Here is a 12,215-nt window from a genome sequence, read left to right on the forward strand (position 1 = left end):
TCATTGAAAATAAAAATGTGTTCTTAACTGACTTGCCTAGTTAAATAAAGGTAAAATAAATATCTTGCTTACACATACTTTTAAATTAATTTGTTATATCGCCTAGCCCTACTGCTGGTAATAACGTTTACGGTATGAAACAGTATGAAGGAATGGAAATCTGGATAGCTCCCAACCCTAATACACTATAGGGACCATGCCTACAGTATGACCATATCTCATTGACCTGTCCCCTCTAACATGTAACAGGTCTCCTCCCAGCCAGTGGAGATCAGCCCTAACCCCTTCCTTCTCTCCTCCCTAGGACCCAGTCACAGTTCTCCTCCCAGCCAGTGGAGATCAGCCCTAACCCCTTCCCTCTCTCCTCCCTAGGACCCAGTCACAGTTCTCCTCCCAGCCAGTGGAGATCAGCCCTAACCCCTTCCCTCTCTCCTCCCCAGGACCCAGTCACAGGTCTCCTCCCAGCCAGTGGAGATCAGCCCTAACCCCTTCCCTCTCTCCTCCCTAGGACCCAGTCACAGGACCCAGCCAGTGGAGATCAGCCCTCCCCTTCCCTCTCTCCTCCCCAGGACCCAGTCACAGGTCTCTCCCAGCCAGTGGAGATCAGCCCTAACCCATTCCCTCTCTCCTCCCCAGGACCCAGTCACAGTTCTCCTCCCAGCCAGTGGAGATCAGCCCTAACCCCTTCCTCTCTCCTCTCTCTCCCCAGGACCCAGTCACAGGTCTCCTCCCAGCCAGTGGAGATCAGCCCTAACCCCTTCCCTCTCTCCTCTCTCCTCCCCAGGACCCAGTCACAGTTCTCCTCCCAGCCAGTGGAGATCAGCCCTAACCCCTTCCCTCTCTCCTCCCTAGGACCCAGTCACAGTTCTCCTCCCAGCCAGTGGAGATCAGCCCTAACCCCTTCCCTCTCTCCTCCCCAGGACCCAGTCACAGGTCTCCTCCCAGCCAGTGGAGATCAGCCCTAACCCCTTCCCTCTCTCTCTCCTCCCCAGGACCCAGTCACAGGTCTCCTCCCAGCCAGTGGAGATCAGCCTGATGCCTGGGTGAGAGACAACGTGTACAGCATCCTGTCTGTCTGGGCACTCAGTCTGGCCTACAGGAAGAATGCCGACAGAGATGAAGACAAGGCAAAGGCCTACGAACTGGAACAGGTGTGTGTGTGTGTGTGTGTGTCTGTACTGCTGAACTGTTCTTTTGACTCACGGTTTAGGGCCCTGTGTGTGTGTGTGTTTTTTTTGTGTGTGTGTGTCCCAGGTGGCAAAGCCTTAGTTGTCTTGTTTCTCTTCCTGGCTAGCGAGTCCTCTGGTCTGTCTGCCTGCTGATTGGGAGGTGTATGGCTGCTTGTTAATGACTTCTCTCCTCTTCTCTCTCCTCTTCTCTCTCCTCTTCTCTCTCCTCTTCTCTCTCCTCTTCTCTCTCCTCTTCTCTCTCCTCTTCTCTCTCCTCTTCTCTCTCCTCTTCTCTCTCCTCTTCTCTATTCTCTCTCCCCACCAGAGTGTGGTGAAACTAATGAGAGGTGTTCTACAGTGCATTATGAGACAGGTAGGTACGACCCACAGGTTCTAGCTGGACAAGATGTAAACGCCTGTATAAGACAATGAGACATTCTAAAGGCTCATACATGTGTAATACATACATGTCTCTGTCTGTCTGTCTCTGTCTGTCTGTCTCTGTCTGTCTGTCTGTCTGTCTGTCTGTCTCTGTCTGTCTGTCTCTGTCTGTCTGTCTGTCTGTCTGTCTGTCTGTCTGTCTCTGTCTGTCTGTCTGTCTCTGTCTGTCTGTCTGTCTCTGTCTGTCTGTCTGTCTGTCTGTCTCTGTCTGTCTGTCTGTCTGTCTGTCTGTCTGTCTGTCTGTCTGTCTGTCTGTCTGTCTGTCTGTCTGTCTGTCTGTCTGTCTGTCTGTCTGTCTGTCTGTCTGTCTGTCTGTCTGTCTCTGTCTGTCTGTCTCTGTCTGTCTGTCTCTGTCTGTCTGTCTCTGTCTGTCTCTGTCTGTCTGTCTGTCTCTCTGTCTGTCTCTGTCTGTCTGTCTGTCTGTCTGTCTGTCTGTCTGTCTGTTTCTGTCTGTCTGTTTCTTTTCTCTCTGTCTGTCTGTTTTCTGTCTGTCTGTCTCTCTCTTTCTCTCTCTGTCTGTCTCTCTCTTTTCTCTCGTCTGTCTCTGTCTTTTCTCTCTGTCTGTCTCTCTCTTTTTCTCTGTCTGTCTCTCTCTTTTCTCTCGGTCTGTCTCTCTCTTTTTCTCTCGGTCTGTCTGTCTGTTTTTCTCTCTGTCTGTCTCTCTCTGTCTTCTCTCTGTCTGTCTGTCTCTTTTCTCTCTGTCTGTCTCTGTCTGTCTCTGTCTGTCTCTGTCTGTCTGTCTCTGTCTGTCTGTCTGTCTGTCTGTTTCTTTTTCTCTCTGTCTGTTTCTTTTTCTCTCTGTCTGTCTCTCTCTTTTTCTCTCTGTCTGTTTCTTTTTCTCTCTGTCTGTCTCTCTCTTTTTCTCTCTGTCTGTCTCTCTCTTTTTCTCTCGGTCTGTCTCTCTCTTTTTCCTCGGTCTGTCTCTCTCTTTTTCTCTCGGTCTGTCTCTCTCTTTTTCTCTCGGTCTGTCTCTCTCTTTTTCTCTCGGTCTGTCTCTCTCTTTTTCTCGCTGTCTGTCTCTCTCTTTTTCCTCGGTCTGTCTCTCTCTTTTTCTCTCTGTCTGTCTCTCTCTGTCTCTCTCTGTCTCTGCCTCTCTCTCTCTCTCAGCTGGACAAGGTGGAGAAGTTTAAGTACACTAAGAGCACCATGGACTGCCTCCATGCTAAGTACAACACCAGGACCTGTGCTACCGTGGTGGGGGACGATCAGTGGGGACACCTCCAAGTGGACGCTACCTCTCTGTTCCTGCTGTTCCTTGCTCAGATGACTGCCTCAGGTAGAGGGGACACTCCATGACTGCTCTATGAAGCTTTATGACATCTTCATGTGACGTCTTCATATGTTTTGTCTTCTAGGACTGTGTGTGTATCATCTTCCTCACTTAGTCCTCATGTTTTTGAGTCTCCAGTTGTCGTAGCAACTAGAAGTCTATCAAATGTATATTTCTTTGTAACGTTATTTATAATTGTTGATCTCGTATTTACCCTTCGCGTGTCTGTCCTGCAGGACTCCATATCGTCTACACTCAGGATGAGGTGGATGTGGTACAGAATCTCATGTTCTACATCGAGGCAGCTTACAAAGTGGCTGTACGTTTCTCTTCAGTCTCTATGTAGTGTCTATGAACTGTCATAGGAGTTAATATAGAGGTTATATGCTTCTACACCTGCATTGCTTGCTGTTTTGGGGGGTTTTAGGCTGGGTTTCTGTGCAGCACTTTGAGATATCAGCTGATCTAAGACGGGCTTTATAAATACATTTGATTTGATATGACTTCATAGTTCGCAAAGTGGGTGTAAGGTTCTGTTTTAAATTCACGTGAAGACGTGAAGAAGTGAAGAAGTGAACTGTGGATGTTGTAGCATCTATGTAGTGCTAATATAGACTTTGTGAACGCTCTATAAAGCTCTATAATGTCATTTTAAGTTGTTGGTGATTTAATTTAAAATGGGACCCTTCTGCTTACTCACTCTGCTACTTACAGTGATTATGAAGACTTTATGAATGCTCTATAAATACTCTATGAATGCTCTACCAAGCTCTATAAATACTCTATGAATGCTCTACCAAGCAAGCTCTATAAATACTTTATGAATGCTCTACCAAGCTCTATAAATAGTTTATGAATGCTCTACCAAGCTCTATAAATACTCTATGAATGCTCTACCAAGCTCTATAAATACTTTATGAATGCTCTACCAAGCTCTATAAATACTCTATGCATGCTCTACCAAGCTCTATAAATACTCTATGAATGCTCTACCAAGCTCTATAAATACTTTATGAATGCTCTACCAAGCTCTATAAATACTCTATGAATGCTCTACCAAGCTCTATAAATACTCTATGAATGATCTACCAAGCTCTATAAATACTCTATGAATGCTCTACCAAGCTCTATAAATACTCTATGAATGCTCTACCAAGCTCTATAAATACTCTATGAATGCTCTACCAAGCTCTATAAATACTCTATGAATGCTCTACCAAGCTCTATAAATACTTTATGAATGCTCTACCAAGCTCTATAAATACTCTATGAATGCTCTACCAAGCTCTATAAATACTTTATGAATGATACTCTTTCAGGACTACGGGATGTGGGAGCGAGGAGACAAGACGAACCAGGGGATCCCTGAGCTAAATGCTAGCTCCATCGGCATGGCTAAAGTGAGAATACACACACACACACACACACACACACACACACACACACACACACACACACACACACACACACACACACACACACACACACACACACACACACACACACACACACACACACACACACACACACATTGTGGTCTGTATGGGAAAGCCTATAAAGATGACTGACACTGCTGAGAAAGCCTGCCACAAACATATAACCTTTATCAAGCTATGATCAAAATAGTGAAGCAACAAAGAACACACACACACACACACACACACACACACACACACACACACACACACACACACACACACACACACACACACACACACACACACACACACACACACACACACACACACACACACACAAGCACCTGACCTGCTTGCGGAACACTCTGAACATTCCGTACTCATTTACCCCTCTCATTCACCCCTCTCATTCACCCCTCTCATTCACCCCTCTCATTCACCCCTCTCATTCACCCCTCTCATTTACCCCTCCATTTACCCCTCTCATTCACCCCTCTCTTCACCCCTCCATTCACCCCTCTCATTCACCCCTCTCATTCACCCCTCTCATTCACCCCTCTCATTCACCCCTCTCATTCACCCCTCTCATTCACCCCTCTCATTCACCCCTCTCATTCACCCCTCTCATTCACCCCTCTCATTCACCCCTCTCATTTACCCCTCTCATTTACCCCTCCATTTACCCCTCTCATTCACCCCTCCATTCACCCCTCTCATTTACCCCTCTCATTCACCCCTCTCATTCACCCCTCTCATTCACCCCTCTCATTCACCCCTCTCATTCACCCCTCTCATTCACCCCTCCATTCACCCCTCTCATTTACCCCTCTCATTTACCCCTCTCATTTACCCCTCTCATTTACCCCTCTCATTCACCCCTCTCATTTACCCCTCTCATTTACCCCTCCATTTACCCTTCCATTTACCCCTCTCATTCATCCCATTCTTCCTGTTGCTCTCTTTTCATGAATTATTCCTGTTCAATCAATCAAATGTATTTTTTAAAGCCCTTTTTACATCAGCTGATGTCACAAAGTGCTGTACAGAAACCCAGCCTAAAACCCCAAAGAGCAAGCAATGCAGATGTAGAAGCACTTTGGCCAGGAAAAAACTCTGGAAAGTTAGGAATCTAGGAAGAAACCTAGAGAGGAACCGGGCTCTGAGGGGTGGACTGTCCTCTACTGTCTGTACTGGGTAGAGAGGAACCGGGCTCTGAGGGGTGGTCAGTCCTCTACTGTCTGTACTGGGTAGAGAGGAACCGGGCTCTGAGGGGTGGTCAGTCCTCTACTGTCTGTACTGGGTAGAGAGGAACCGGGCTCTGAGGGGTGGTCAGTCCTCTACTGTCTGTACTGGGTAGAGAGGAACCGGGCTCTGAGGGGTGGTCAGTCCTCTACTGTCTGTACTGGGTAGAGAGGAACCGGGCTCTGAGGGGTGGTCAGTCCTCTACTGTCTGTACTGGGTAGAGAGGAACCGGGCTCTGAGGGGTGGTCAGTCCTCTACTGTCTGTACTGGGTAGAGAGGAACCGGGCTCTGAGGGGTGGTCAGTCCTCTACTGTCTGTACTGGGTAGAGAGGAACCGGGCTCTGAGGGGTGGTCAGTCCTCTCTGACTGTCTGTACTGGGTAGAGAGGAACCGGGCTCTGAGGGTGGACTGTCCTCTACTGTCTGTACTGGGTAGAGAGGAACCGGGCTCTGAGGGGTGGTCAGTCCTCTACTGTCTGTACTGGGTAGAGAGGAACCGGGCTCTGAGGGGTGGTCAGTCCTCTACTGTCTGTACTGGGTAGAGAGGAACCGGGCTCTGAGGGGTGGACTGTCCTCTACTGTCTGTACTGGGTAGAGAGGAACCGGGCTCTGAGGGGTGGACTGTCCTCTACTGTCTGTACTGGGTAGAGAGGAACCGGGCTCTGAGGGGTGGACTGTCCTCTACTGTCTGTACTGGGTAGAGAGGAACCGGGCTCTGAGGGGTGGACAGTCCTCTACTGTCTGTACTGGGTAGAGAGGAACCGGGCTCTGAGGGGTGGACTGTCCTCTACTGTCTGTACTGGGTAGAGAGGAACCGGGCTCTGAGGGGTGGTCAGTCCTCTACTGTCTGTACTGGGTAGAGAGGAACCGGGCTCTGAGGGGTGGACTGTCCTCTACTGTCTGTACTGGGTAGAGAGGAACCGGGCTCTGAGGGGTGGTCAGTCCTCTACTGTCTGTACTGGGTAGAGAGGAACCGGGCTCTGAGGGGTGGACTGTCCTCTACTGTCTGTACTGGGTAGAGAGGAACCGGGCTCTGAGGGGTGGTCAGTCCTCTACTGTCTGTACTGGGTAGAGAGGAACCGGGCTCTGAGGGGTGGTCAGTCCTCTACTGTCTGTACTGGGTAGAGAGGAACCGGGCTCTGAGGGGTGGACTGTCCTCTACTGTCTGTACTGGGTAGAGAGGAACCGGGCTCTGAGGGGTGGTCAGTCCTCTACTGTCTGTACTGGGTAGAGAGGAACCGGGCTCTGAGGGGTGGACTGTCCTCTACTGTCTGTACTGGGTAGAGAGGAACCGGGCTCTGAGGGGTGGTCAGTCCTCTACTGTCTGTACTGGGTAGAGAGGAACCGGGCTCTGAGGGGTGGACTGTCCTCTACTGTCTGTACTGGGTAGAGAGGAACCGGGCTCTGAGGGGTGGACTGTCCTCTACTGTCTGTACTGGGTAGAGAGGAACCGGGCTCTGAGGGGTGGACTGTCCTCTACTGTCTGTACTGGGTAGAGAGGAACCGGGCTCTGAGGGGTGGACTGTCCTCTACTGTCTGTACTGGGTAGAGAGGAACCGGGCTCTGAGGGGTGGTCAGTCCTCTACTGTCTGTACTGGGTAGAGAGGAACCGGGCTCTGAGGGGTGGACTGTCCTCTACTGTCTGTACTGGGTAGAGAGGAACCGGGCTCTGAGGGGTGGTCAGTCCTCTACTGTCTGTACTGGGTAGAGAGGAACCGGGCTCTGAGGGGTGGACTGTCCTCTACTGTCTGTACTGGGTAGAGAGGAACCGGGCTCTGAGGGGTGGTCAGTCCTCTACTGTCTGTACTGGGTAGAGAGGAACCGGGCTCTGAGGGGTGGTCAGTCCTCTACTGTCTGTACTGGGTAGAGAGGAACCGGGCTCTGAGGGGTGGACTGTCCTCTACTGTCTGTACTGGGTAGAGAGGAACCGGGCTCTGAGGGGTGGACTGTCCTCTACTGTCTGTACTGGGTAGAGAGGAACCGGGCTCTGAGGGGTGGACTGTCCTCTACTGTCTGTACTGGGTAGAGAGGAACCGGGCTCTGAGGGGTGGTCAGTCCTCTACTGTCTGTACTGGGTAGAGAGGAACCGGGCTCTGAGGGGTGGTCAGTCCTCTACTGTCTGTCCTCTCTCTCTCTCTCACTCCTTTTTCACCCCTTATGTGTCTGGCATGCTGCCATGAAAGAGATTAAGGCCGATCCTCTCACAGACACACACACACAAAGCAGCTGAGAATGCGTGCATGGTGGACAGAGGGTGGGTTTCACACACACATTTGTCTGTCAATGGTATGCCTTTGATTGTGTTCGCCTAGTATCATGTTGTAAGCGTTGGTCACTGGAGTTTCCAAGAATATAAATAGATTAATACTACTAATTGTTTCTATTGGATATTCCTAGAAACCAGTAATGTGCCATTTCTTGTTAGCATATAAGTGACATGTGGTTTTCCATTTTGTTTCAATGTTTTACACCAGCCATCTGTCACCATCCTTCGGTTTCTACAGTTTGTCATTTCCACCAAAACAAACGGTGATGATGGTTTGTTGTATCTGATATGTCGTTGTATTGACAGTCTTGCGACCTGACGTAGCCCTTATGACAGGGCATTGTATTCCTTATGACAGGGCATTGTAGCCCTTATGACAGGGCATTGTATTCCTTATGACAGGGCATTGTAGCCCTTATGACAGGGCATTGTATTCCTTATGACAGGGCATTGTAGCCCTTGTGACAGGGCAATGTAGTCCTTATGACAGGGCAATGTAGTCCTTATGACAGGGCATTGTCTTCCTTATGACAGGGCATTGTAGTCCTTGTGACAGGGCATTGTATTCCTTATGACAGGGCATTGTATTCCTTATGACAGGGCATTGTATTCCTTATGACAGGGCAATGTAGCCCTTGTGACAGGGCATTGTATTCCTTACACAGGGCATTGTATTCCTTATGACAGGGCAATGTAGCCCTATGTGACAGGGCATTGTAGTCCTTATGACAGGCATTGTATTCCTTATGACAGGGCATGGTATTCCTTATGACAGGGCATTGTAGTCCTTATGACAGGCATTGTATTCCTTATGACAGGGCATTGTATTCCAGGGCATTGTATTCCTTAGAGAGGGAACCGGGCTCTGGTGGACAGTCCTGACAGGGCATTGTATTCCTTATGACAGGGCATTGTATTCCTTATGACAGGGCATTGTAGCCCTTGTGACAGGGCATTGTATTCCTTATGACAGGGCATTGTATTCCTTATGACAGGGCAATGTAGCCCTTGTGACAGGGCATTGTATTCCTTATGACAGGGCAATGTAGCCCTTATGACAGGGCATTGTATTCCTTATGACAGGGCAATTCCCTTGTGACCAGTAGCCCTTGTGACAGGGCATTGTAGCCCTTGTGACAGGGCATTGTTTCCATTTTGTTTCAATGTTTTGACAGGGCATTGTATTCCTTATGACAGGGCATTGTAGCCCTTTGTATTCCTTATGACAGGGCAATGTAGTTATGACAGGGCATTGTAGCCCTTATGACAGGGCATTGTATTCCTTATGACAGGGCAATGTAGCCCTTATGACAGGGCATTGGGACAGGGCATTGTATTCCTTATGACAGGGCATTGTAGTCCTTATGACAGGGCATTGTAGCCCTTATGACAGGGCATTGTATTCCTTATGACAGGGCATTGTAGTCCTTATGACAGGGCATTGTATTCCTTATGACAGGGCATTGTAGTCCTTATGACAGGGCATTGTATTCCTTATGACAGGGCATTGTATTCCTTATGACAGGGCATTGTATTCCTTATGACAGGGCAATGTAGCCCTTGTGACAGGGCATTGTATTCCTTATGACAGGGCATTGTATTGCTTATGACAGGGCATTGTCTTCCTTATGACAGGGCATTGTAGCCCTTATGACAGGGCATTGTAGTCCTTATGACAGGGCATTGTAGTCCTTATGACAGGGCATTGTATTCCTTATGACAGGGCATTGTAGTCCTTATGACAGGGCATTGTAGTCCTTATGACAGGGCATTGTATTTCTTATGACAGGGCATTGTATTCCTTATGACAGGGCATTGTAGTCAGGGCATTGTATTCCTTGTGACAGGGCATTGTAGTCCTTGTGACAGGGCATTGTAGTCCTTATGACAGGGCATTGTAGTCCTTATGACAGGGCATTGTATTCCTTATGACAGGGCATTGTAGTCCTTATGACAGGGCATTGTAGTCCTTATGACAGGGCAATGTAGTCCTTATGACAGGGCATTGTATTCCTTATGACAGGGCATTGTAGTCCTTATGACAGGGCATTGTATTCCTTATGACAGGGCAATGTAGTCCTTATGACAGGGCATTGTATTCCTTATGACAGGGCATTGTCTTCCTTATGACAGGGCATTGTAGTCCTTATGACAGGGCATTGTAGTCCTTTATGACAGGGCATGACCTTATGACAGGGCATTGTAGTCCTTATGACAGGGCAATGTAGTCCTTTTGACAGGGCATTGTAGTCCTTATGACAGGGCATTGTAGTCCTTATGACAGGGCATTGTATTCCTTATGACAGGGCATTGTAGTCCTTATGACAGGGCATTGTAGTCCTTATGACAGGGCATTGTACACAGGGCATTGTAGTCCTTATGACAGGGCATTGTAGTCCTTATGACAGGGCATTGTAGTCCTTATGACAGGGCATTGTAGTCCTTATGACAGGGCATTGTAGTCCAGGGCATTGTAGTCCTTATGACAGGGCATTGTAGTCCTTATGACAGGGCATTGTAGTCCTTATGACAGGGCAATGTAGTCCTTATGACAGGGCATTGTAGTCCTTATGACAGGGCATTGTAGTCCTTATGACAGGGCATTGTAGTCCTTATGACAGGGCATTGTAGTCCTTATGACAGGGCATTGTAGTCCTTATGACAGGGCATTGTAGTCCTTATGACAGGGCATTGTAGTCCTTATGACAGGGCATTGTAGTCCTTATGACAGGGCATTGTAGTCCTTATGACAGGGCATTGTAGTCCTTATGACAGGGCATTGTAGTCCTTATGAAGAGGGCATTGTATTCCTTATGACAGGGCATGTAGCCCTTGTGACAGGGCATTGTATTCCTTATGACAGGGCAATGTAGCCCTTGTGACAGGGCATTGTAGTCCTTATGACAGGGCATTGTAGTCCTTATGACAGGGCATTGTAGTCCTTATGACAGGGCATTGTAGTCCTTATGACAGGGCATTGTAGTCCTTATGACAGGGCAATGTAGTCCTTATGACAGGGCATTGTAGTCCTTATGACAGGGCATTGTAGTCCTTATGACAGGGCATTGTAGTCCTTATGACAGGGCATTGTAGTCCTTATGACAGGGCATTGTAGTCCTTATGACAGGGCAATGTAGTCCTTATGACAGGGCATTGTAGTCCTTATGACAGGGCATTGTAGTCCTTATGACAGGGCATTGTAGTCCTTATGACAGGGCATTGTAGTCCTTATGACAGGGCATTGTAGTCCTTATGACAGGGCATTGTATTCCTTATGAAGATGTAGTATGGTTGGGCAGTATACCGTATATACCGGAATCCGGGGTCTTTTTGAATATGCAATATTATTATTCGCAATATAATATATATAATATAATATAATAATAATATAATTAGGATATTTGTGCTTTTTAACTAAATGCCTGCCGTCAACTTGTGCACTAGGTAAATAGCTAAAGCAGAAAGTGTTTTTAAATTCACCTGTTTTGATTATTATTCATTTTGAAGCTTACCGGTAGTTAACCGGTAGTTAAACGGTAGTTAACCGGTAGTTAAACGGTAGTTAGTTAATTTCCGGTAGTTAGTTAATTTCACCTGTTTTTGATTATTTTTCATTTTGAAGCTTACCGGTAGTTAACCGGTAGTTAAACGGTAGTTAGTTAATTTCCGGTAGTTAGTTAATTTCACCTGTTTTTGATTATTTTTCATTATGAACCTTACCGGTAGTTAACCGGTAGCTAAACGGTAGTTAGTTAATTTCCGGTAGTTAGTTAATTTCACCTGTTTTTGATTATTTTTCATTATGAACCTTACCGGTAGTTCCTCACAACAGTTGATAGAGCTGTTGCTTCATAAGGTGAGTCACTCCTACTGCGTAACTGAATTGAGGTGATCAACGATACGGTATAATCTTACATTAAGTTAACTTGCCAAGATGTGCCAAATTTAAATAAATTCTCTCCAGGTGTGTTTTTGGTTTACTAACTTGCTAGCCAAGAGGCCAGCTTGCGAGAGAAAAGTTTCTTGAATCTTGGTAACAGTAGAGAAGCCCCTTCTGGATCAAGAGCCTGTCAGCATTTTGCTGCAAACTGTGAGGAGCTAACTTTATAACTGTATGAGTAGGGTTGTCTGTACATGCAATTAGTTTATGTTCGCTTGCGCTCGTTAGCATTTACCTAGCATCCGCAATGGGAATTCTTTAGTACCTGTTAGCATTTACCTAGCATCTGCTATGGGAATTCCTTAGTACCTGTTAGCATTCACCTAGCATCTGCTATGGGAATTCCTTAGTACCTGTTAGCATTTTTTGCCGCTCAGTTATGTGCACCACCAGTAATACCTTTTTTCCTCAGTATGGCACCGGCACGGTATGAAAATCTGGACCAAACGTTATGTAGTCTTTATTATAGG

General features: G+C 47.4%; 1 protein-coding gene across 2 annotated transcripts in view; it reads left to right on the forward strand.

The window, feature by feature from the left end:
• Positions 1–12,215, forward strand: part of phka1a (phosphorylase kinase, alpha 1a (muscle)) — a 64,850-nt gene that overhangs the window by 12,813 nt on the left and 39,822 nt on the right. For both annotated transcript variants that reach the window (XM_052497717.1, XM_052497718.1), the window contains exons 2-6: positions 993–1,151; positions 1,495–1,542; positions 2,718–2,886; positions 3,117–3,199; positions 4,200–4,280. In XM_052497717.1, coding sequence (XP_052353677.1) covers positions 993–1,151; positions 1,495–1,542; positions 2,718–2,886; positions 3,117–3,199; positions 4,200–4,280 — 540 coding nt within the window. The remainder of the gene's footprint in view (positions 1–992; positions 1,152–1,494; positions 1,543–2,717; positions 2,887–3,116; positions 3,200–4,199; positions 4,281–12,215) is intronic.

Source organism: Oncorhynchus keta, chromosome 35, assembly GCF_023373465.1.
Source record: "Oncorhynchus keta strain PuntledgeMale-10-30-2019 chromosome 35, Oket_V2, whole genome shotgun sequence".
In the NCBI taxonomy this organism is placed as follows: domain Eukaryota; kingdom Metazoa; phylum Chordata; class Actinopteri; order Salmoniformes; family Salmonidae; genus Oncorhynchus; species Oncorhynchus keta.